The sequence below is a fragment of the Spermophilus citellus genome, assembly GCF_964194105.1.
Source record: "Spermophilus citellus genome assembly, chromosome: 9".
NCBI lineage: Eukaryota > Metazoa > Chordata > Mammalia > Rodentia > Sciuridae > Spermophilus > Spermophilus citellus.
The window spans coordinates 20,140,288-20,167,124 of record NC_138191.1 but is presented as its reverse complement, the minus strand read 5'-3'; the positions used below and the strand labels follow the sequence as shown (position 1 = coordinate 20,167,124).

Here is a 26,837-nt window from a genome sequence, read left to right as displayed (position 1 = left end):
GCTTCAGCCTCCTAAGAGTCTGGTATTGCAGGCATGTGCCACTGCACCTGGCTTGTGTGATTTTTAAATTGAAATTCTGTGCCTTTTGTTACAGGGCTCTGTCAATTAAATCCTCTGTCATCATATTTTATTTTTGAGTATACTCAATAATGACTTTTTTTTCTCTTTTAAAGAATTTTAGTCACAGGAAAGTTATAGTTCTCTCTACAAGTCTGTCAGCTTAATTATTTTGAATATGTGTGCAGTTTGACTCTAATGACTTGTTTATATTTTTAAATAGGCAGAAAACCAAAAACTTTTAGATGAAAAAAAACAAGTCGAGAAGATTGCTGAAGAATTGAAAGTAAAAGAGCAAGAACTAACTGGTCTTTTACAGACCAGAGAGGTTTGTTAAGGATAAATTTTTGTTTCAAATATTATATTAAAAGAATACAGATTTGCAAATATATTATATTTAAACTATTCACTCTGTAAAAAAATTTCTTCATAAGCTTCTTTTTAAAAATATGCATTCCCATTAACTTTTAAAATGTAACTAATGTGACTATTAAAATTTAAATTAATAAAAATAAATTTAAAGTTTAGTTACCTTTCTTTCCCACATTATAATCTAAAAGTTCTCTATGTGTAATATTCAAATGTGATTTTAACAAAGGTTTACATTTAAGATACCAAACCTGTGTATAATATTATGGCTTATAACAATTACATTGATTGGTGTCTTAAGTATTTCTTAACTGGTATATTTGAAATTTTGTCTTTATTAAGTTAGATTCTTATATTGTAATATATTTTATAGTGCTCATATTATAGTTTTAGAATTTAAAGTATGTTTCCAGTCCATAAACAAAATTATGTTATAAAAAAAACTGTCTATAATACTAAGAACATCTTTATTTCTAAGATACTACCTGATTTTATTAATTAACATTTTCATCAATAATATAACTTTTTAATTGAAATTAATTACTTGGTAGAGTAAAGCAGACAAAATATTTTATAATATATAAATATAATTTTTCTGGTTGAACTTGACAATATCAAGGTAGAATTTATTTACATTGCATTTGTCATTGCTCATTTGTTTTAAAATTAAAATGATTATCACATTAATCTACTTAAATTTAAAATATTTGGCACACGCTGACATGTTTTTTGCCAAACATAAGACTTGATTACTTAGAGTGACCATATATTTTGAATGGAAAAACATTTACCTTGGGTGTGTATGTTTATTTTGCAGAAGGAAGTACATGATTTAAAAATACAGTTAACTGCCATTGCAACAAGTGAACAGCATTGTGTAAAACAGGTTAAAGATCTGAAAACTGAGCTTGAGAAAGAGAAGTATGTTATCCATTATCTATATGTAGTTTAATATTCAATTGCTAAGCTTTCTGGTAATAAATAATAAATTAGGAAATTATGTTCAATATTTATATGAATGGATTTCAAGTTGCACTTTATTCCAAATGAAAGATCAAGATGGTGTACTATTGCTAATAATGTTTCATTGCTAAAGGAAGTTATTTTTATTATTATTATTATTTTGTACCAGGGATTGAACTCAGGGGCACTCGACCACTGAGTCACATTCCTAGCCCTATTTTTTTTTTTTTTGTATTTTATTAGAGTCAGGGTCTCACTGAGTTGCTTAGCACCTCACATAATTGCTGAGGCTGGCTTTTTGAACTTGTGATCCTCTTGCCTTTGCCGTTGGGATTATAGGCGTGCGCCTCCACGCCCGGCAGGAAGTATAAATTATTGACATAAAAATAGTACACAACAAAGTTAAACCTCTTTAGAAAATCAGTATGCAGTTTTCTCTTGGAGATGGGTTCTAAGATCCTTGAGTATGCCAAAATCTGCAGATGTTTAAGTCCCTTATATATAAAAAAGCATAATAATTGCACATAACATGCATAACATAACACATATTAAATCATCTCTAGATTACTTATAATACCTAATACATATGTACATGCTATGTAAATAGTTGCTATATTGTGTGGTTTGGGAAACAATGCCAAGAAAAAAAGGCTGTATGTTTAATAGAGATGCAGTTTTTCTTCCTGTATATTTTCATTCTGTAGTTGGTTGATTCCATGGATACAGAACCCACAGACACAGAGGGATTAACTCTATTACCTTTTTGGAGGTATTATTTTTTTGACAAAATAACATTTGTACTTCTAAGTAGCTGGGTTTTTTTCCTAAATTGTTTCATAGGTTTTATTGATAAAATGTTAACATGCAAATTTATTTCTTACATTATCCAAATAAGATATATTTAATTGAACGTTAGTTTGGAAATTAAGTGTGAGAAATAATTATTGTATTATTACCGAGAGAAATAAATTCAGGTAGCCATTCTGTTGTTGAGCATTGTTTTTATCTTTTGGTTGCTTCTCAGCTCTAGATAAAAATAAGAAGTAAATAGTTTATGCAGTAGCCTTTCCTTTCCTGGTTGGTTCCCATTCCCTGATTACCTTTGAACAGTATGTTTTAGGAGCATTGGGTAAAATTCATTTAGTAACCCAAATCTCTTTTGATGAATGGAGTGGTTAGTTAATACTTTAGTATAAATTTATATTCCCTTTGGTTCATTTTCTTTTTCAGTCTTTCATTGCTTAGTGGAAAAATTTTATTTCCACTTCAGTGGATTTCAGTATTAAGTAGAAAAAGATAATAGGTACTCCTGAAATCCTTCGGTAGAGCACACAATTCTGTGCTCATTTAAAATTGATCCTGGCTGCAACCAGTAACAAATATTCCACATTGTCTTGTCTTGCAGTGTGGAATATTTGAAACCTTATAACAGCAGTTTAGTATTATACAAAAGTTAAACCTAGTGTTATCTAATTAAAAATAATCAAATTATCAGAAGTTTGAAGAAATTTCTGAGACATATTATTAGAAATAAAAAAGTTACGTGAAGAAAATAATGTGTCCTTCAGAGTTTGTGAAAATGTTTGAGGAAATCAGAGTATGAGGGAATAACCAAGGAAACTATGACATTTTGAAAACAAAATGTAAAAATTTCAAACATGTACAAAATAGAGGGAATAGTGTGATGAAATCAGGATGAACTTAGACCCCACTTCCTGGAATTATTAACTAATGGCCCATATTGTTTTATTTATATTCCTAGCCCTCCCTTCTTTCTCCTAAGATTATTTTGAATTAAATTTCATATCATCATGTAATTTCATATGTAAGTATTTTGGTATGAAATATTTTTTTAAAAATAGGCTTAAGAATACTGAATTAACTGCAAGCTGCAACAAGCTTTCACTAGAGAACAAAGAACTAGCACAAGAAACAAGTAATATGGCCCTAGAAATCAAGAAACAGCAAGAAGATATTAATGTGAGTTGAAAAAGGAAGTACTGGTAACTTGGTTTTCTTACCTGTAAAATTAGGGGGATTTTAGATAGATGACCTCTGAAGATTCTTTCAGATTAAAAAATAGGATACTTTGTTTCAGAAGAAAAATGTGTTTATTAATCTGAGATGGTGATAATGGGCCACAGAATGTAGAGGCTACTTATAGATAAGGTTAACATAATTTTAAGCTTAAGATTCTTATATTAGTCAATAAGTATTATTAAGTCATAGATGACTCTGAAGGATACTATGATGAATAAAATAGCATTTCAAGAGTTTATGGCAATAGAAAAATAGTAAATATTTAAATAACTTAAAATAGCATAGTACATCATTTATGTTGTTGGTGGGACAAAGTGTTCTCAGATTTACACAATCACTTCTGCCTTGCTGACCTTAAAAGATGAATTCTGAGTACAGTAAGTGACAACAGATTACATTTCTTCAGACCAGAACAATATGAACAAATGATATGAGGCTCAAAGTATCATTGGGAAATAAAAGTTTTGTTAACTATGATATAGAGATTGTTAGGAAAATAATTAGTATAAGCCTGGAAAAGTAGTATGGAACTGTGCAAATTAAGTAGCCCGTTTTCTTGCTTTATATATGAATAAGTTTTATAGTTACAGATAAAGGTTTTAAATATTAATTTCAGTTTTAGTTTTGTTGAAACAAAATAATATAAACAATGTTGATATCTCTTTAGAGTAGCAAAAAGCAACAAGAAAGGATACTGAAACAAGTAGAAAATCTGGAAGAAACAGAAACACAATTAAGGCAAGACTAATGAATTGACCTTGTTTATCTGGCAATAGATTTTGATATTTTCTGTTAACTTGTTATGGTTAATTTAAATTTAACTTATGTTGAATATTATATAAAATACAAAATTTAGACTAAAATTACTGTTTTGGAATCTTGCTTAAAAATAAAATTGTAATTTCTCCTTTATATTTAGTGTTGAAACAGTAAAATTAGATGAAGGTCAATTTTAAAGCATCATAAACCTTCTAATTCTTTAATATTTACTTAAGAAAGTATAATAATCATAATCCAGAAAATTTATATGAAAGAAATTTTAAAAGTTATTTATAACCACATCAGCTATTATAATATAGGTATATTTTTGCCCACTCTATATTAAAGAATGGTCTTTGCTTGTAATCATTGATATACAATTTTATTTGTGGTTCTTCCATTTAATATTATTCATGTTTCTAGGTGTTTTCACAATCATCTATTTTTAATACACCAGTTAATCCAGTGGATTAATAATATTATTTAGCTTTAGCTTTTTTTTTTTATTTTAGAAAGGCAAATTTATAATTCCTGGAATACATTTTATTAGTTTTTATTTAATGACTAGAAATCCTTATGTCTTCAGATAATATTACATATTCATTGAAACACTACCTATCTTATTATATATCTACATCATATTTATTAGATAAGAATTCCAATTACTTTTATGTAATAAAAGTAAAAAGGAATTTTGTATGTTGGCTATGTTTCACTTTATACATTATTTTTAGGCCTTTATAGAATATAAAACTTAGAAAAACATTCTCAACTAATATTCGATGTAAATGACTCAAACTACAAACAATACTAAGCTAAGCACTGTTATTATTTTTAAAATCTAAGTTTCTAGAAGTTTTATTTTTCAATCAATACAAAATGATCTAGTTCACACTATTAACTGCCCAAAAACTGTTTAAAAAACTAAATATTCTTTGTTAAAGAGAAGATTACAAGAAATGTTTTCTATGTTCTCATTTTAAAAAACAAGATTCTGGTATACATGGGGAATTTAAATACAAATTCTTACATGGTGGCTAAAATCTTGACAACTCTTAGCCTGATACAACATAAATCAACAGTTATTATGCATAAACAATTCAAAATTAAAGTTTATAATAGAAATGTCAACAAGTCATAACTACGACACATCAATACTGATGGGTTCCATATACTTCCAGCAGGCACAGCAGATGTGCACATCTGATAGACAGACTGCTTAGAAAATTAAAGCTATCAGAGCTATAAATAAGGAATACATAAATATAAACATAGCAATGCCAAAGCATTAGGGCCATTAAAAAAAAAGATGCGATGCAAACACATTTGATAGTTCTCTCTGTAAGCCACTTTCCACTGATTTATAAAGCTATGGTTTTATAATTCTTTTTTAAAAAAGGAAAATTTTTCTACACTGCTGCATGCAGTAATTTCACTGTACATTCTTGACTAAAATTCAATCTTCAAATTCTCTTGAGGAATTTGATGTATCTCCCCAGGATCTCTCCAGAAAGTCAGCTTGTCATATTTTCAGCAGCCTTTAGTGCTTCTGTAGCCTTGCGGAGTTCCTTAATAACAGATGATAAAGCTTCTGGGTTAATTCCTTGTTCACAAAGCCGTACACAAATAGACAATGTTTCCATATCTAAGCCAGTATTCAAAATTCTTGAAATCTCAAGCAGAACGTCCATGGTTTCCCTCACCGCATTCAAATTCGCCGCTGCGGTTGCCGACGACCTGGCGCCACTGCCACTTGCCATGGCGGAGGCTGAGGGAGGCTCCGTTTTCATTTTTGAGTATCTAAATTTTCCAGTTTTTCACTATGATAGCTAGTTCTGAAGTAAACGTAGGTTTTTTTCCCCTTGATTTTGAATTTGATAGAATTTATTTCAAGTGGAAGAATTTATTAGGTCATTGAAGTGATTTAAATGACTTGATAATAAAATGATTTACAATATATTTTATTAGTTGTAAATGATGCAATACAACAAAAATCATATGAAAGTGCTGATTCCAAAATGTTTTGTTTTTGGATTTTGTTACTAACTTATTGATAATTTAAAAGATAAAAATAACACATTGTATTTATGATTTGTAGTTTTAATTTTTTAAAAATACTTTCTTTATTTTTTAGTTGTAGTTAGACACAATACCTTTATCTATCTATCTATCTATCTATCTATTTATTATGTGGTTCTGAGGAGCAAAGCCAGGGCCTTGCACTCGGTAGGTGAGCACTCTATTCCTGAGCCACAACCGCAGGCCTATAGTTTTAAATTTTTGGATAAGCTTTGGAATTTTTCAGGTTTGCTTCTTAGAATTTCTTCTTTTTGAAATTGTCTTTTTATACCTTTGCGCATTAATCTTTTGAGGCCTTTTTTTTTTTTTTTTTTTTTTTTTTTTTGGTACTAGAGGCTTTACCGCTGAGCTTCATCCCTAACCCATCTAAATTTTTATTTTGAGACAGTCTAAGTTGTGGTAAGGCTGGCTTTGAACTTGAGATTTACCTGTGTTAACCTCCCCAGTAGGGATTACAGGAATGTATCACCATATCCTGCTTGAGGTCTTTTCTTTTGGACTTATTTAAGCATTAAAAATATTAATCTATTTTATTTATAGCATATATTTTCTCAAATCTGTCATTTTTATTTTACGTTAAATTTGATTTTCTTATTTTTGCCATTTCTTTTATACTTAGAAATTTCTTGCCTGCCTGAAGTCAAATATCAATCTTTTCTTTAGTTCTTTTTAAAATTTTTATGTTGATATTAATTTTTCTTTTTTAAATAATAAAAAATACTTTAAGCCATTTACTTCTAAACACAGCTGTGAATTTATGATATGGGTTCGATACTCACTTTCCATGTTTATTTTTTTTTCTAAATAATCTGGTTTTGTATTTTAGGTTTCCTTTTAAATTCATTGTTAATCTAGGTGATTTCCAGATATTTTGGAACTTTTGTTTGTACTTGTTTTGAAGTTTTGTTTTTTTACTTTTGGTTAAAGAATGTGGTCTTTAAAACTTGCTCTTATTTTAAATTATTTGTAATCTTTAGACCTAATATATTATCTTCATAGAATTGTTTGAAGATTATATGAGGCATTATGAATACAGATTTGAGTGTAGTAACTGGCACATAGTCAGTGCTTACTAATTGTTAGTTTGTTACTATTTTCCAGATTTGGAAAGTCATCTTTTATTATACCTATAAAATGATTGCTTTTGTCCTTTTTGCTTAATTTTCTTGTTCAGAAGTAGCTGTTATTTATAGGTTGAATATCTTAATAGGTTGAATATCTATGATAAGCCACTATACAGTTTGAACACACATTTCAAAGCAAGGCCACATTTTAGTTTTAAATCAAAAAATTTTATTTTTGCCATGCGGGGCATTGAACTCAGGGCCTCACACATGCTAGGCAAATGCTCTGCAATTGAGCTATATTCCCAACCGAAAGGATGCTTTTTAAAGAGAATTTAAGTTATTTGGATAATTTCTTTTTAACATGCCTATCTTCTATATGGACTTATGGAAGTCTAAATGTAAATATACTTTCCAACAGTAAGAATATACTGATCATAAATTTAACACTCACTTAGAGTTAATATTCTACATTCAGTTTTCAGGAAGCCAGCTGTTTTATACAAACAGTAATTATTTCTCGCAACATATTAGTGATAACAAGGGAGACTTAAATTAGAAAAATAGCTTTTAAGTATCCTACTGAGAAAAGCACCATTATTTTCATGTGCAACAGACAGGTTTTTAATTAAAGTATTTTTGGAAGGATAATACATGTATATGGTATGAAATTCAAAGGGACAAAGAAGCACATGGGAAAAGTTTCTTACTCATTGTCTTCCTGCTATCTGGTTTCCCTCTCCAGAATCATCACTATTTTCTTGTATATGTTTTCAGAGATACTTTATGCATATACAGTAATATCTGTATGTGCACATATTTTAGTCATGTAGTTCTTAATTAGGATTATTTGTATTTATAATCCTAATTTATTTGTATAAAATTCTGGATATGTCTTAGAGTAATGACTAATTTATGACTTACGAAAACATTTAAAATGAAATCTTGGCTTAAAAAATGTGTTTTTTCCTAGGAGTCTTAAAAATAGAAAAATGACTATAAAAATCCAGGTGATTAATTTTAAAACAAATATATAAATTAATTTAAATATGGGCATGGAAGCGTGCCTATTGGTATTAACACATAAAAATAGTTACCAAACAAAATGAAAAAAAACAACAACAAAATATCAATCATTAAAAAATGTCAGAAATGAAATAAAATAAAAATTGGATTATATTGTCACTCTTCTGTTTCCTTTTAGGAGTGAACTGGAGTCTGTGAAAGAAGAGCTAAAACAGAAAGGAGATGAAGTTAAATTTAAATTGGACAAGAGCGAAGAAAATGTATGTTATCTTTAATAATATGTACTCAGAATCTCAAATCATAAAACACCACCATTATGTCTTTAAAAAAGTGACATATACTGTTGTGTAAATAAGTTGTGATATGGGGACTGTCTTAAGGCATTAACCTTAAAAGTATAGGTATAGTATAAATGTATAGATTGTAACTGAAAAAAGTATTATGTTTAGTAATGAATGCTCAATATTTAACATTGATTTACATTTTTAGGCTAAATAAAAGCCTCATGCTGTGGAATAAACTAAGAAGTTCGTGTTATATTTTGGTGAATACAATTTCAACAAGATTTTTTAAAAAGGGGGGTTGGGAATGTGGCAAATGGTAGTGTTTGTCTAGCATATGTGAAGTACTGGATTCAATTCCAGTACTTAAAAAAACGGTTTTTAGGGAATATTATCACAAATTGGAATTGTACAAAATATGTGACATGATTATACAGTGTAATATATAATATACAGTGGGACAAAATTATACCAAAATAGAAAGATCATGCTAGATTATGAAGGCTTTATGTTTTCATTTACTGACAAATTTTATCTACACATATTATTATATATGCTTAGTATTTTTCTGGGTGCTGAGCTGTGTTCAGATATCATTTGCTTTGGTTAGGACAGTTGTGTTTGAATAAAGTCTTTTTTGGGGGGAGAGAATGGAGTAGGGAGAGATGAAAAACACTAGAATCAGTTGGACAGCTATTAAAGTTGTCTTGAAAGCTCTGAAAACATTTTTGGGGAAGATTCTGGCCTAGTTCAATTTACTTATTCCTAAGCCAATCATTGTGTCTAGGGGATAGAGTAATGGTTGAAGGCTTGAGCTACATACCTGTTCCTGAAGACAAGAGTCAGTCCTCATCAAACTATATGAACTGAGCAGAATTACTGTGGAATTTACAGTAAAGAAGTCCTTGCAGGAATGTGTGCTGGCCAGATCGAAACATAGGTCCTATGTATGGATCCTATTAGAACTTATAGAAAGGACATCTAATCCAACTTTAAATCAGGGCAAGCTTCTTGGAGGAAGTGACATTCAGTTCACTTAGACTAATAGGAATTAATGGGAGGTAGAGGGATGGATACAAGTATAACAGGAGAATAACAATATTCCAAGTTAAACACACACACATATTATATGGGAACGCCTAAAAGTATGACAGAGGATGGCATATTTAGGCAATGATAAAAAATTAATTGTGGTTGGGCATGGTGGCTCAAGCCTTTATTCCCAGTTACTCAGAATCTGAAGCAGGACGATTGCAACTTTTAAGGCCAGCCATGGAAGGTTAGTGAGACCCTGTATCAAAATAAGATTTTTTTTTTTAAAAGGGGGCTGGGAATGTGGCAAATGATAGTGTTTGTCTAGCATATGTGAGGTACTGGATTCAATTCCCAGTACTTAAAAAAAAATTACTGTCGCTAAAAAGTGGAGTTTAAGATAGTTGTAATAATGGAGAGAGTAGGGAGAGATGAGGATAGATAGAGACAAGGGTGGAGAGATGAGGGTGAAAGATGAAGGTGGATCATTTAAGGAAACATAAGTTATATTTAGGAGTTTGATGTTATTGAAAAGTTTTGTTTTGAGTATTGTTTTAATCATATTAATACTTTAGAAAACTGTAAGACTATAGAAATAGTTCAAGGGCTTACAAATAGGAGTTAGTGGAAAGTAGAGGGTTTATAATAGACCAGGCACATTCTAGGTCCTTTCTGTGTGTTATTTTGCTTAACTAGAATTCATTTTTTTTCTTATTTTATGAATTAGGAAATCAGATCTCTTAAGAGTAAATAACTTTGAAAGGTTACATAACTAACAAGTAGTAGAGCTGGTCTTCTACAATCTGAAGACTATACTATGCTCCCCTTCCTCTCCAAAATCCAATGTTTTCTTGTAACTTTATTAGTTATTCTGAATTCAACCTGCAAATGAGTTTAATGCACTAAATACTTGGTTATGTAATTTAGTACTTAGAAATTTGTGTCAGAGGCTACTACAAACAACAGGCTGCTGTTGTATGTGATAGGGAAACATGAATTTGATATTTAATTTACAAAGTCCTTCATTATGAATTTAAAGTATAGTCTATTTTTGCCAATGTAGAAAATCTTAGTGATGAGTTAAGGAAAAAAACCCAAAATGTATGTCAAATTATTAGCATATTTCTGCTTTCCATGATTGGATTTCAACTAATTTATTGAAATAGTTTTCAGAGAGAATTCAAATTATAAATACTTTTTAATTTGATTGCCTTACATTTAATTTCATTACATTTGTTTCCCCCAAACTACTACCTTAGTTTAGATATTTATTATTTCATAATATTCTACTTATATGACTTTCAGTTTCCTCAACTTTAAATTATTATCTAAGAGATAATAATATCTGTTGTGAAAGATATTTGAGTCATTATAAACATTTATATATAATAGTTTTTAAAAGATTCAGGATAAACTGGGAAAGCTAATAAAAATGTTGCAAAATGATTTTGAGCTAAGGTAAGAATGATAAACATTGACATATAAACAATAAGATGATTTCTATTTTTAATTGACAGATAAAATTACATGTATTTATGGTATGGTTTACGAAGTAATATTTTGATATGTGTGTACATTGTGAGATAATTGAATCAAGCTAGTCATTATATCCTTACGTGTACAAAGATGAATTTCTTTTTCAAAAGGATTCCAAAATAAACTGGGAGAGCTGATAACCACTTTTATAGACATAAAGGATTAAGCTTTAGAATTTCATTTCTAAAAGATGCAGAAGAAAATAGAAATTCTGTTAACATTTTTAATCTAATGTCAATATTTTCTAGGCTCGAAGCATCGAATGTGAAATTTTAAAAAAAGATAAACAAATGAAGATATTAGAAAACAAGGTATTTTCAAATTGCAAAATGTTTGAGAATGAAAACTTTGTAGCAATAGAAGTATTACTGCATTCTTATGGGCCAGCCTTTATACATTCTGCACAAAGAAATCTCAGTTCTCCTTTGGAGGCTTTGGGGAATGTGGGATTTTTTTTTTTTTTATTATTGCAGGTTTCTTTAAGGGACCTTGGATTTATGGGTTTTGTGTAGTGCTTCAAAGAGCAAAGTTTTATTAAAAACCTCTTTAGTTTTCTCTTCCCTTCCCCCAAATTTCATACTCTAAGCAACTTACATTTATTGTAGACACTTAAAATGGCAAAATGCTTTTAGAAATCATCTTTCTCCCATTTCTAAAATTGAGAGTTACAGAAAAATCTTTATTCTTGTTTATGTGAAGTGTTTTTACTTGTCTGGCTATTCATCCTAGTTTACTTCTCCCCTGTCTGAACCTCATGACACAGTTGTCCTAAACATTTTCCATATAATTTTCCATATAATGCACAGTCCTCTGGAAAGTGTAGTTCACTTTCTGAAGTTCTGACTTCTAATTAATAATAAACAGCATTTTCTTCTACCTGAAGATTCTGGTAAATAAAATACTTAGTTTCTATGCACAATTTACTTAAGCATAAACTGGGGTAATTTAAAACCTTTTCAAGAATTTCTGGGCATTGTATCAAATATATTTTAAATGTTTTTGAACATTTGAAAAGAAAGAAATGGTTTAATAAAAAGCCATGTAATTTTAATTGGCTCCAATTTTGAAGATAATTTAAATTTGAAAGTAGTGTAAGCTTAAATAAATTTGGTTTTCATTAGCTCATACAGACAGAAGGAATAGTCTTGGGTTGGTTTAGGATGGGACAGTCAAGATATCCAAAGTTAACAGCTCTTGTCTCCAAGAGACTCATCTCATAGGCAAAGACTTCGACAAACTGAAGGTAAAAGGATGGGGAAAAAAACTTAGCATTCACATGGATTTCATAAACAAGCAGGGGTTTCTATCGTCACATCAGATAAAATGGATGTGAAATCAAAATTAATAAAAAGGGAAAAAGAAGGTTATTTCAGACTGCTTAAGGGAACTATACATCAACAAGATATAACAATCTTAAATATACCTTAAACAATGGAACATTTACACACATTAAACAAACCCTTCACAATTTCAAGAATCAAATAGATCACAACACAATAATACTGGGTGACTTTAACAGGCTTCTCTCACCAATTAGTAATTACAATTAATAATTTAGACTTTACAGACATATATAGAATATTTCATCCATCAGTGACTGAATGTACTTTCTTCTCAGTAGCACATGTGTCCTTCTCTAAAATGGACCTTATCTTAGGCCACAAAGAAACTCTTAGTAAATACAAAAAAAATAATACCTTGTACTTTATCAGATCATAAGAAATGAAATTAGAAATCAATGATAAAATAGAAACTAGAAGCTACTCTAACATCTAGAGACTAAATAATACTCTATTGAATGGTCAGTGATAGCTGAAGAAGTCAGGGATGAAATAAAAAATACGTAGTGGTAAATGAGTTCAGTGACAAAACATCAAAATTCTGGGGACACATGAAGGTGGTTCTAAGAAGAGAAAGTTTGTTGCATTGAGCTCATTCGTTAAAAGAACAGAAAGTCACTGAATAAACAACCTAATGGTATATCTCAAAGCCCTAGAAAAAGAAGAACAAATCAACACAGAAAGCAGTAGAAGACAGGAAATAATTAAAATTAGAGGTGAAATGAATGAGATTGAAACAAAAAAAATTCAGAATATCAGCAACCAAAAAAGTTGGTTCTTTGAGAAAAATATAAATTCATAAACCATTAGTCAAGCTAACTAAGAGAAAGAAAACTCAAATTACTAAAATTCGTGATGAGAAAGGACTTATCACCATGGACACTACTAAAATACAGATGATAGTTAAAAACTACTTTGAAAATCTATACTCCAATAAAATAGAAAATCATGAATACATTGAGAAATTTTTAGAGACATATGACCTACCCATTTGAATCAGAAGGACATAGAAAATTTAAACATAACAAAAGGAGTGAAATAGAAAACACCATCAGAAACCTACCAACAAAGAGAAGCCTGGGACCAGATGGCTTCTCTGCCGTACCTTTAAAGAAGAATTTAACATCACTAATTCCTCAAATTATTCCGTAAAATAGAATAAGAAGAACCCTTCCAAACTCATTCTATGAAGGTAGTATCACCCTGATATCAAAACCAAAGACACATCAAGGAAAGAAAACTTCAAACTAATATACCTGATGAACATAGATGCAAAAATTCTTAATACAATACTGGCAAATCACATAAAAATGTATTAAAAAGATAGTATACTATGATCAAGTGGGATTTATTCCAGAGAGACAAGGCTTGTTCAACATACAAAAATCAATAAACATAATTCATTACATCAATAGACTTAAGAATCACATGATTATCTCAATAGATGCAGAAAAAGCATTTGACACAATTCAGCATCCATTCATACTCAAAATTGGTATCAAACTAAAAAGCTTCTTCACAGCAAAGAAAATGATCAATAATGTGAAGAGAGAGCCTATAGAATGGGAGAAAATCTTTGCCACTTGTACCTCAGAGCATTAATCTCCAAGAAATATAAAGAACTCAAAAAACTTAACACCAGAAAAACTCCAGATAACCTAATAAATAAATGGGCAAAAGAACTGGACAGACACTTCACGTAAGAAGAAATATGAATGGCCAACAATATGAAAAAATGCTCAACATCTCTAGCAATTAGAGCAATGCAAATTAAAACTACACTGATATTTCATCTTACTCCAGTTAGAATGGCAATTATCAAGACTATAGGTAACAAATATTGGCAAGGATGTGGGGGGGAAAGGTACACTTATACATTGTTATGGGACTGCAAATTGGTACAACTCTAGAAAGCAGTATGGAGACTCCTTAGAAACTTGGAATGGAACCACCATATGACCCAGTTATTCCACTGCTTGGTATTTACTCAAAGGATTTAAAATTAACGTATTACAGTGATACAGCCATATCAATGTTTATAGCAGCTCAATTTACAATCGCTAAGCTATGGAACCAAACTAGGTGTCCTTCAACAGATAAATGGATAAAGAAAATGTAGTATATACACAATGTATATATACACAATGGAAAATGTATATATACGCAATGGAATATTACTCAGTCATAAAGAAGAGTGAAATTATGGCATTTGATGGTAAATGAAAAGATTTGGAGGCTATCATGCTAAATGAAATAAGCCAATCCCTCCAAAAAGGCCGTATGTTCTCTCTGACATGTAAATGCTAACACTTGATAAGGTGGGGAGAGAAGAATGAAAATTCATTGGATTAGACAAAGAGGAACAAAGGGAAGGGAGAGGGATGGGACTAGGAAAGAGTAGAATGATCAGACATAATTTTCCTATGTTCATATATGAATACATGACCAATGTAACTCCACGTCATGTAAAACTGCAAGAATGGAAAGTTATACTCCATGTATGTATAATATGTCAAAATACACTCATCTGTCATGTCTATCTAAAAAGAAAAGAAAAAAAAGAAAAATTAAAACAGAAGGTATGTATTGGTGGTTGGGAGTTGTAAATTATCTTTTTTTTTCAATTATAAATAAAAGGTCTATGAGCCCTGAAGCTCGTCTTACCATAGTTCCTCTATTTTGAAATATGTGATTGCTGTAATTATTAATTTACTGAACATTGTCACTAAAAATTCAGTAAGGTTTAGTATTGCCTAAAAAAACCCCAGAGTTAATAGCTCTGATATAATCTTTTTAGTATAAATATGTACATTTTTAAAATATATAGTTATATTAGTTGTAAAGATGTTTTTTAGGAAAAGTTGGCAAGAGAAAAGTATAGTCATTAACTCTCAAGGGAATAGTTTTTTTAAAATGTCGTGTCAATTTTTATTGATCAATCTTTAAATTGTAAAATTATGCAGCTGAAACTAAAATCAAAGGAATTCATGGAGCTTTTATTTAGCATTGATAGTTGATATTTTAAGACATACAAAATTGGTAGAAATACATCTTATTGAGTAACAAATAAGGAAATAGGTTTTGATGGTCTAAAGAACAGAGGACTAAGAAATACATAACATGTACTATCTCTGGCAAAGTAATAAATATCTTCATGATGCTTCAAACTGATGTTCTTTAAATTTGTTAAACATTTATTTGGTGAGACCAAATAAATTGTATTACTAGAAGTTCTTTTTCTTTTTCTTTCTTTTTCTTTATTTTTTAGTTGTAGTTGGACACAATACCTTTATTTCACTTATTTATTTTTATGTGGTCCTGAGGCTCAAACCCAGGGTATCGCACGTGCGTGGCGAGCGCTTTACTGCTGAGCTACAACCCCAGCCCCTAGAAGTTCTTTTTCAAATCTGCTCAATCATCTTCTAAGGCTTCCAATTTCTTATTTATAGTTTCAAGTCTTTAATTTCTCTATATTTATTTTATATTCTGTATATGGCAATTCTAATATCTGAAGTCTTTTTAGGTCTGATTCTGATCTTTGTTCTTTCTTCTGGTTTTTACTCATTAAACTTTAGCTTTTGGATTTTTATGATTCCTTGGGCTTTTGTTTAAGAGAATTCCTTGAAACTTGGGTTGAAGTTAATAATCCTCCCAAAAAAGTTTTCTTGAAAGCATTACTAACCAGGAGCTATTTAAATTCTCCATCTTTAGTTTTTATGGACCATATGGTTGGCATATAAAACCATATGAGCCTACCTTATGGTTACGAATTTTCAGCAAAGGCTTCTATTCAAAGACAAGGTAAAGACAAATGAGTTTTCCTTACTGTCCACTTTTATATGGCAGTTTTATTTCTTGTTTTTCTTCTCATTGAATGTGTAGTTCTTTGAATTCCTAGCTTAATGCAATACTGTCTTATTAGATTTCCTACCAGTAGTGAGCCTTATGTTTGTCTTATGTCTTTACTTGGGTGGGTTCAGCAGATATCCTTAGAACAAATGTTAAGTTGGTGTTAACCTGAAACGTACTAGTATAAATTTACAGTCATTTAAAATAACCAGATTCCTACTTTTTGTCTTTTATTTTAGAATTATTCTTAGAAGGATCTAAGTGGCTTTTCTGTTACAAATGGAAATACTTTTTATTTTTAATAAATAAAAATTATATGAATTTGATGTATAATTATAAAATTATAAAAAGTTTTATATTTGTATAAATATCCCAATAAAACTAATATGAAAATTAGTGAAACATTTCTCACTTATTTAGCTTTTCTTATTTTTCCTTTTGAGTTTTCTGAAAGAGAACATAAGTGGTCTTGGGACATGTAAAAATTTAGATAAAATAAATCACTTGTAGATAGAAAAAATAGTGTCATTTATTATTTAGTCTTAGAATATTAGCTGAATATGAATACTGGGGAGTGTTGTAAGAAAAATATTTAACAAAGTACTTTGTGTTAATGAAAGTGATTTTAAAATTTGTTGAGATTTGCTTTACTTTGATGGAAATTATAACAGCTTACATATCTGTGATGCTTTGGGGCCTCTTAGAAATTCGTACTGTGCTGCTTGTTTGCTTTTTTTTTTTTTTTTTTTTTTTTTTTTGAGTTGAAGTCTAATTGTGTTTTCCAGGCTGATTTAGAACTCTTGAGCTCAAGTGATTTTCCTATCTTAGACTCCTTAATGCTGGGATTACAGGTGTGCGCCATCATACCTGGCTCTGTGACTCTGTGATGCTTTTGTGGTATTCCAAATATTTCTTGAGCTAATATCTTGTAATCGAGTTCTGCCTGCATCCCCATATTAAATAATCCTACAAACTGAAATATGAAAATTGGTTTATTTGGAATTTTAATGAGAGGAATTATAATTTAGTTAGGAGAAGATAGAATATCACAGTATTCTTCTCTCCCAAATATAAGTTTAAGGATCTCAGAAATGAGAAAGGTAAAATAATAAGGAAGAAAACAAATTATAATTATTTTTATTTCTGAATGTAGCTTTTCACAACTTATTTAATAATATGATTCCAACCTTTTGTATATGGTGATTAAGAGGCACATATTACTTAAAGTAGTTGAATTCAGATACTTTTTAAGGAGATTAAGAAATGTTAAGCAATTAATCAAAAGTACATGAAAAAATGCTCACCATCTCTAGCAGTCAGAGAAATGCAAATCAAAACCACCCTAAGATACCATCTCACTACAGTAAGATTGGCAGCCATTCTGAAGTCAAACAACAACAAGTGCTGGCGAGGATGTGGGGAAAAGGGTACACTTGTACATTGTTGGTGGGGCTGCAAATTGGTGCGGCCAATTTGGAAAGCAGTATGGAGATTCCTGGGAAAGCTGGGAATGGAACCACCATTTGACCCAGCTATTCCCCTTCTTGGACTATTCCCTAAAGACCTTAAAAGAGCGTACTATAGGGATACTGCTACCACGATGTTCATAGCAGCACAATTCACAATAGCTAGACTGTGGAACCAACCTAGATGCCCTTCAATAGATGAATGGATAAAAAAAATGTGGTATTTGTACACAGTGGAGTATTACTCTGCACTAAAAAATGACAAAATCATGGCATTTGCAGGGAAATGGATGGCACTAGAGCAGATTATGCTAAGTGAAGCTAGCCAATCCCTTAAAAACAAATGCCAAATGTCATCTTTGATATAAGGAGAGCACTAAGAACAGAATAGGGGGGAAGAGCATGAGAAGAAGATCACCATTAAACAGGGATGAGATGGGGGAGGGAAAGAGAGAGAAGGGAAATTGCATGGTAAAGGAAGGAGACCCTCATTGTTATACAAAATTACATATAAGAGGAAGTGAGGGAAAAGGGGAAAAAAACGAGAGAAATGAATTACAGTAGATGGGATAGAGAAGATGGGAGGGGAGGGGAGGGAAGGGGAGGGGGGATAGTCGATGATAGGAAAGGCAGCAGAATACAACAGACACTAGTATGGCAGTATGTAAAAAGTAGATATGTAACCGATGTGAATCTGCAGTATGTATATGGGGTAAAAATGGGAGTTCATTATCTGCTTGAATCAAATGTATGAAATATGATATGTCAAGAGCTTTGTAATGTTTTGAACAACTAATAATAAAAAAATAAAAAAGAAAAAGGAAAAAAAAGTTAAAAATTTCAAATTTATATTGAGGTGTTATTTATTAAAATGTATAATTTTTATGTAATTTTTACATTTATGGAATTATTTAACAGCACGACTTTTTAAGTGAGTTTCATATTACCTGAATGTAATATTCTTATTAATCTGAAAGGTTTATTTTGACTGGAATATTAAGTACAATGAGTAAATAATGAATTTCTCATAATTCTGCAGTGTAATAATTTAAGGAAACAAGTTGAAAATAAAGGCAAGCACATTGAAGAGCTTCAGCAGGAGGTTGGTACTATTTATAAATATTCTCAAAGTCAAACCAATATTTTCACTGTAGTTTTAGAGAGTGATACTTTCATTTCCATTAGTAAATTTAAGTCAGTGGCAGTATAAGTTTGAGTCACTTTAGTACTAAATACAATTTTTTGTTTTTAATTTTTAACAGAATAAGGCCTTGAAAAAAAAGGGTACAGCAGAAAGCAAACAACTGAATGCTTATGAAATAAAGGTATTTGGCATTTTAATTTTTTAAAACCCTAATAAATACATGAGAATTTAGAAATGTTATGTCATTTATTTATACTGTAACAGTTACTTTCAAAGTTTTTCATCTTTCTGGATTGAAATCAATTCTTATAATTGTAATAGAATGATCACTTAAGTTTTGGTTGAGTTAGAATTATCAGAACAACTTAAAAATATATGTGGGTATTCTCTATGTGTGTATGTGTTCATCATCCTTACCCATATATTTAAAAGTGAATAAGCTGGGGGAGGAGCCAGCTTATTACAATATGATGGGATTTGTTGTTACATATCCTGTGGTCTAAGAGATTTGAGAGACATCAACTTTGTAGAAAACAAACTAAAGCCCTAGTAAGCATACGATGTCAGGGTCACATTTGGTTGTTTTATTCCTAAGTCTTTAAATAATGGTTGATGTTTAGTAAGTATTAAATACATAGCTTGTTTATTTTTATGTTTTGTAGTACAAGGTTTTGAACCCAGGGCTTTGCACATATTAGTCAAATGCTCTACCACTGAACTGTATACCCAGTCCTCTTTTCATTTTATTATGAGACAAGGTCTCACTAAATTGCTCAGGCTGTCCTCAAGTTTGATGTTCTCTTGCCTCATCCTCCATACTATCTGGAGTTATAGGCATGTGCCACCATGCCTGGCAATAGTTTTTGAATCTTGAGTGGAAAATAGTGGTTCTCAGTGTACTAAATGTGTGCTTTTTGGAAGGTAATAAAATTTTTACATATTTTTAAAATATGTAAATGTGATTAAAAATTAAGACAAATCTCATAAACTATTGACATTATATAGAAAAGTAGCTGATACATAATATTGCACTTGTACTTCTGGGTAGAGTCAGGAGAAATGTAACAGCATTATTTGTAGTAGCTCCAAACTGAAAATAAAAGATATTCATCAATAGTATAAAGATCAGACAATAAAAAATGACCCCTGGATAATTGAAATGTTGGAATTTTAACAGATAAAATCTATATACAGCTATTATAAACATGTTTAAAGACAGAAATGGTTATAATGAAATACTAAAATAGAGAATCTCAGTAAATAAACAAACTATAAAGGGAATTTAGGATTAAAATGACCTAGAACTAAAAGTAAAATATTATAAAACAAACAAAACAATTTCGTATGGTCCTAATAATATATTTAGACAAATAAAGTGTTAGTACAATTGAAGCTGAATAAACAGAAATCATCCAATTAGAGGAACATGGAAACAGAGTAAAAAACAAAAAGGGGAATAGTGTCTTAGTGGTCTTGTAGAATATTATCAAGTTTTAAACATGTAATTAGAGTATCTGAGAAAGAGGAGAGAAAGAATACGGCAAAAGAAAATCAACTAAGGAATTTCTCAAAAATTTCTAGCTTTTAATAAAAACCATTAACTTGAAGATCCATGGCACTCAACAAATTCAAAGAAAGATAATTAGAAAATCATACCTAGGTACTTAGTTGAAATACCAAAACCAAAGAGAAAGGCAAACTTTTAAAATTAGATAGAAAAATGTCACACTGTAGATCAGTGACACAAATTAGACTAACATTGTATCATAACAATGAAAGCTAGATGTCAGAGGAATGACATTTTTGAAATGCTGAAAGAAAGATACCACGAACTGAGAATTCTGTATGCAAGTAAAAATATCTAAGTTAAGTTGAAATGACCTCAAAATTTGCACTGTAAAGAATACTAAAGGAATTTCTTCAGACTGCAGAAAAATGACATCAACTAGAAACTTGGATCAATAAAAGGAATGAAAAGCACTAGAAATGGTAAATATGTATGTGAATATTAAAGGCTGTATATTTTTCTTCTTAATTTTTAGAAATACATATGCACACACACAAACATGTATATACACACGTATATCTGCTTTAAATGTTTTCAAAAAGTTTGAAATTGTAAGAAAATTTGCTATTATAGAGTTTATAGATGTGTAACAACCATAGCACAAGGGATTGGGAAGTAAAATAGCCACTTTGTTCCAACAGTTTTGCATTATATACACAATATTATACAATATTCTTTTATCCCCACATTTTTATTGGTGCGTTATAGTTGTACATAATGATGGGATTTGATGTTACATATTTGTACATGTACATGATATAACAATATAATTTGGCCACTATCATGCTCAGGCACTCCCCCTCCACATTCTTTTGTTCCTTTTCCTCTACTGATTTCCCTTTGATTTTCATGTGATCTTACCCCACCTTTCTCTTTCCTCTCCAACTTCTGCATATGAGTTTGACTTATCTTGCATAACATAATAGTTTTTAGTTCTATCCATTTTCCTGCAAATGACATAATTTCATTTTTCTTTATGACTGACTAAAAGAAAACTTCATTTTATATATATCACACATTTTCTTTACCCTTTTAAACATTGATGTGCACCTAGTGTAATTGCATAGTTTGTTGTGAATAGTGCTGCTATAAACATGGATATGCATGTATCACTTTAGTATGATGACTAATATTATTTATATTCTTGATGATTGCCATTCTAACTTGTGTGAGAGATGAAATCTAAATGTAGTTTTGATTTGCATTTCCCTAATTACTAATGATGTTTAACATTTTTTTTCATGTATTTGTTGGCCATTTGTATTTCTTCTTCTTTTTTATTATTTATTTTTTAGTTGTTGGACACAATATTTAACTTATTTATTTTTATGTGGTGCTGCTGAGGATCAAACCCAGGGCCTTGCATGTGCTAGGCAAGCACTCTACTGCTGAGCCACAACCTCAGCCCTGTATTTCCTCTTTTGAGAAATGTCTGTTTAATTCACTTGGCCACTTATTAATTGGGTTATTTGACTTTTTTGGTGCAAATTTTTTTTAGTTCTTTATATATTCTAGATATTAATTATTTGTCAGAAGAATAGCTAGCAGAGATTTTCTCCCATTCTGTGGGTTTTTTCTTCACATTTCTAATTATTTCCCTTGATGTGCAGAAGCTTTTTAATTTGATTCCACCATTTGTTGACCCTGTGTTTTCTTTTAGGGGTTGCATAGTTTCTGGCCTTATTTCTAGGTTTGTGATCTATTTTGAGTTGAAGGGTCTAGTTTCATTCTTCTACATATGGATAACCAGTTTTGCCAGCACTATTTGTTAAAAAGGCTGTATGTTTTTCTAATGTATGTTTTTGGCACCTTTATCCAGGAGTCAGACAACTGTAGATGTGTGGGTTTGTCTCCGTGTCTTATTTTGTACCATTGGTTTATGTATCTGTTTTTATGCCATTGTCATGTAGTTTGTGTTACTGTAGCTCTGTAGTGTAATTTGAAATCAGGTATTATGATGTGTCCAGCATTGCTTTTTTGGATTAGAATTGCTTTGCCTATTCTGGGTCTTTTATTCTTCCAAATTAATTTTAGGACTGTTTTTTCTAGTTCTTTGAAGAATGTCGTTAGTATTTTGATGGGAATTGCAGTGAATGTATATATTGCTGTGTCTTCTTAAATTTCTTTCTTCAGTGTTCTCTAGTTTTTATTGTATAGGTCTTTCACCTTCCTGGTTAGATTTATTCCTAGGTATTTTGGTTTTAGTTTGAGATAATTGTGGATAGAATTGTTTTTCTGATTTCTTTCTCAGCAGATTGGTATATAGGAAAACTATTGATTTTTTTAATGCTATTTTCATAACCTGCTACTTTGCCAACTTTGTTTATTAGCTCCAGGAGTCTTTTGATGGAGGTTTTTTTTTTTTTTGGATCTTCTAGGTACAGGATCATGTCTTCTGCAAACAGTGATAATCTGACTTGTTTTCCTATATTTATTCCTTTTATATCCTTCCGCAGCCTAATTGCTCTAGCTTGAATTTTGAGCACTATATTAAGTAGGAGTGGTGAGAGTGGACATCCCAGTCTTTAAAGAAATGCTTTCAGTTTTTCCCATTTACTGTGAGTTTGGGTTTGGGGTTTTATATATAACCTTTATGATGCTGAGGTTGGTTCCTTCTGTCCCTGGTTTCTTTAGTTTTTTTCTCATAAGTGGGTGCTGAATTTCGTCAAAGGCCTTCTCTACATCCATGAGATGACTAAGTGATTTTTGTCCTTAATTCTATTTATATGATAAATTACACTTATTAATCTGTGTATATTAAACTATTCTTGTATCTTTGAAATAAAACCAAATTGCTCATTAAGTTTTCTTAATATGTTGTTTAACATGGTTTGGTAATATCAAGTATTTTTACACCTAAGTTCAAATGGATATTGGTTTGTAGTTTTCTTTCCTTGTTGTGTCCTTTTCTGTTTTTTTCTGAGTGATACTAGTTTCACATAATGAATTTGTAAGTGATTCATCCCTTTCTATTTTATGAAATAATTTGAGGAGTATTGGCATTAGTTCTTTTTTAAAGGTTTGGAAGAATTCAGCTGAGAATCTATCTGGTTCTGAACTTTTCTTTGTTGGAAGGCTTTTAAAAAATATTCTTTTTTTTTGTAGATGGTTACAATACCATTTATTTGTATATTTATTTATTTTTGTGGTGCTGAGCATTGAACCCAGTGCCTCACACTTGCTAGGTAAGCGCTCTACCACTGAGCTATAACTCCAGCCCCTGGAAGGCTTTTTATTACTGCTTCTATTAAATTGCAAGTTACTGGTCCGTTTTCTATGTCCTCTTGATTGAGTTTTAGCAGATCTTATTTGTCTAGAAATGTATCCGTTTCTTCTAGGTTTTTTAGTTTATTAGAGTATAAGTTTCCAAAATAGTCCCTAATGATTTGCTAGATTTCTGTGATGTCTGTGGTATTTTCTTTTCATCTCCAATTTTATTTGTTTTGGTTTTCTGTCTTTTTCTTTTGACTAAGGGCTTACCATTTTTAAAAAATCTTTTCAAAGAAACAACTCTTCATTTTTTTTTGATCCTTTGTATTGTTTTTTTTTTTTCAGTTTCAATTTTGTTGATTTTTGGCTCTGTTGTTAATTATTTCCTTCCTTCTACTGATTTTAGAATTGGTTTGTTCTTCTTTTTCAAGATGTATCAGGATGTTGTTTAATTGGGAACTTTCTGATTTTCTTATGTAGTCACTCATAGCTATAAACTTTCATCTTAGAACTATGTTTATAGTGTCCTAGAGATTCTGATATGTTGTATCAATATTCTTATTTGAGTCTAAGAATTTTTTAATTGCTCCCTTGATTTTGTCTGTCACCTCTTCATCATTCAAAAATACATTGTTTAGGGGCTGGGAATGTGGCTCAGGCGGTAGCGCGCTCGTCTGGCATGCGTGCGGCCCGGGTTCGATCCTCAGCACCACATACCAACAAAGATGTTGTGTCCGCCGAGAACTAAAAAATAAATATTAAAAATTCTCTCTCTCTCTCTCTCGTCTCTCACTCTCTCTTTAAAAAAAATACATTGTTTAGTTTCCATATGTTTATAGTTTCTATAGGGTTTTGTTGTGTGGTTTCTAATTTCATTCCACCATTATCTGATAAGATGCAAGGAATTTTATCGGTATTTGTCTAGTTGTTAAGAGTGGCTTTGTGGGCTAAAATATGGTCTGTTTTGGAGAAGTTTTCATAAACTGCTGAGAAGAAACTGTATTCAGCTGTTGTTGGATGAAATAGTCTATAGGTGTCTGTTTAGTACATTTGATTTATATTATTTTTCAGTTCCAAAGAGTCTTTACCAAGTTTCTGTCGGATAACCTCTCCAGTGGTGAGAGAGGTGTGTTGAAATCACCCAGTATTATTGCACTGGAGTCTATCTGAGGCTTCCATTTGAGTAATGTCTCTTTTATATAATTAGTTGTACCCATGTTTGGGGCATAAATATTTACTATTGTTATATCTTCTTTTTTGATTTTTCCCTTTACCAGTATGAAGTGACTGTCTTTGTCTCTCTGATTAATTTTAGTTTGAAGTTTGCTTTGTTGGATGAGAATAGCTAGTCCTACTTTTTGGGAGGCTCTATTTGCATGGTATATTAATTTCCATCCTTCCACTTTCAGCCTGTGGCTGTGTTTGCCTGTAAGATGCATCTCTTGCAAACAACATGTAGTTCTTATATTTTAATCCATTCTGTCAGTGTATGTCTTTTAATTGAAGAGTTGAGACCATTTACATTAAATGTTATTAGAGAGATATTTATTCAATCCTGCCATTTGTTTCATTCATCATGCTTAATTTGGTCCTGTTTCTTATTTGCTTAGCTACTCTCCAATTGAAATTTGTTCATTTGAGAGATTTGGAGTTTATTTTTGATTTTTCTTGGTGGAGTATTTCTTTAAGTAAATTCTGTAGTGCTTGGTTAGTACTCATGAATTCTTTTGTTTCTGCTTCTTTGAAAGGTTTTTATTTTCCCTTCAATTTTGAAGGATAACATTGCTGGATAATATCAGTCTTGGTTCACTGTCATTTTCTTTTAGAACTTGGAACACATCATTTTAGCCCTTATGACTTTTGGGGTTTGTATTGAGAAATCAAAAGCTATTCTTATAGACTTGCCTGTAAATGTGACCTGATGTTTTTCTCTTGAGGCTTTTAAATTCTAACCTTATTCTGTATATTAGACATTTTAATTATAAGGTGTTGTGGAGAGATTCTTTTTTGATCTTTCTGTTTGGAGTTCTGAATGCCTCCTGTATCTAGATGTTCATCTCATTATAAAGGTTTGTAAAATTTTCTGTTGGTGTTTCCCTGAAGAGATTATCAGTTCCCTTAACGTGCATCTTACAACCCTCCTCAATCAGTGATTCTTAAATTTGGTCTGTTACTGTTGTCTCATGTATCATAACTACTACTTCATTGTCTCCTCCTCCTCCTCTTCCTCCTCCTCTTCTTCCTCCTCTTCTTCTTCCTCCTCCTCCTCCTCCTCCTCCTCCTCCTCTTCTTCTTCTTCTTCTTATTATTATTATTTGGTACTAGGGATTGAATTCAGGGGCACTTGACCACTGAGTCACATTCCCAGCCTTATTTTTATTTTTATTTATTTTATTTTTTAGTTGTAGTTGGACACAATATCTTTATTTATTTTTATGTGGTGCTGAGGATCGAACCCAAGACCTTGCAAGTACAAGGTGAGTGCTCTACTGCTGAACCACAATCTCAGCCCCTTATTTTTATTTTTTGTATTTTATTTAGAGACAGGGTTACACTGAGTTGATTAGTCCTCACTTTTTGCTGAGGCTGTTTTTTTTTTTTTTTTTTTTTGTGGTGCTGGGGATTTAACCCAGGGCCTTGTGCATGCATGCGAGGCAGGCACTATACCAACCGAGCAATAGCCCCAGCCTGCTAAGGCTAGTTTTGAACTCAGGATCCTCTTGCCTCAGCTTCCTGAGCTGCTGGATTACAGATGTGCACTGCTGTGCCCAGCTACTTATTTTATTCTCTTTAATGCTATCTGAATTGAATAAGGCTGAACACTTTATTTTCCAGCTCTTAGATTCTGTCTTTACTATGAGACTTTCAACTGATCATTTTATTTGATTTATTGACTTTCATTTCCAAGATTTCTATTTGGTTCTTTGAAAATATTTCTATCTCCTTATTGAATTTCTTTTTCATATACTTTATTGACTTTCTTAATTCTTCAGTTATTTTTCTGTATTCTCTTGGAATTCATTGATCATTTTTATAATGATTTTTTTTCTGCTAT

The 26,837-nt window shown here is 31.0% G+C and overlaps 2 protein-coding genes across 4 annotated transcripts in view; one reads left to right on the top strand and one right to left on the bottom strand.

Moving 5' to 3' along the window:
• SYCP1 (synaptonemal complex protein 1) overlaps positions 1-26,837 on the top strand; it is a gene marked incomplete at its 3' end in the record, with an annotated part of 116,966 nt that overhangs the window by 55,850 nt on the left and 34,279 nt on the right. For 2 of the 3 annotated variants that reach the window (XM_081308781.1, XM_081308780.1), the window contains exons 16-22: positions 281-385; positions 1,244-1,347; positions 3,252-3,369; positions 4,097-4,167; positions 8,536-8,617; positions 18,901-18,963; positions 19,124-19,186. In XM_081308781.1, coding sequence (XP_081164907.1) covers positions 281-385; positions 1,244-1,347; positions 3,252-3,369; positions 4,097-4,167; positions 8,536-8,617; positions 18,901-18,963; positions 19,124-19,186 — 606 coding nt within the window. Of the gene's footprint in view, positions 1-280; positions 386-1,243; positions 1,348-3,251; positions 3,370-4,096; positions 4,168-8,535; positions 8,618-11,454; positions 11,518-18,900; positions 18,964-19,123; positions 19,187-26,837 lie in introns of all 3 variants that reach the window. The other variant, XM_081308779.1, reaches the window with a different exon arrangement.
• LOC308657246 (mitotic-spindle organizing protein 1) lies at positions 5,703-5,948 on the bottom strand (the record flags this gene model as incomplete). The annotated part of the gene is made up of 1 exon (XM_081308782.1): positions 5,703-5,948. One exon carries the CDS (start codon positions 5,946-5,948, stop codon positions 5,703-5,705), a length of 246 nt encoding a protein of 81 aa, XP_081164908.1.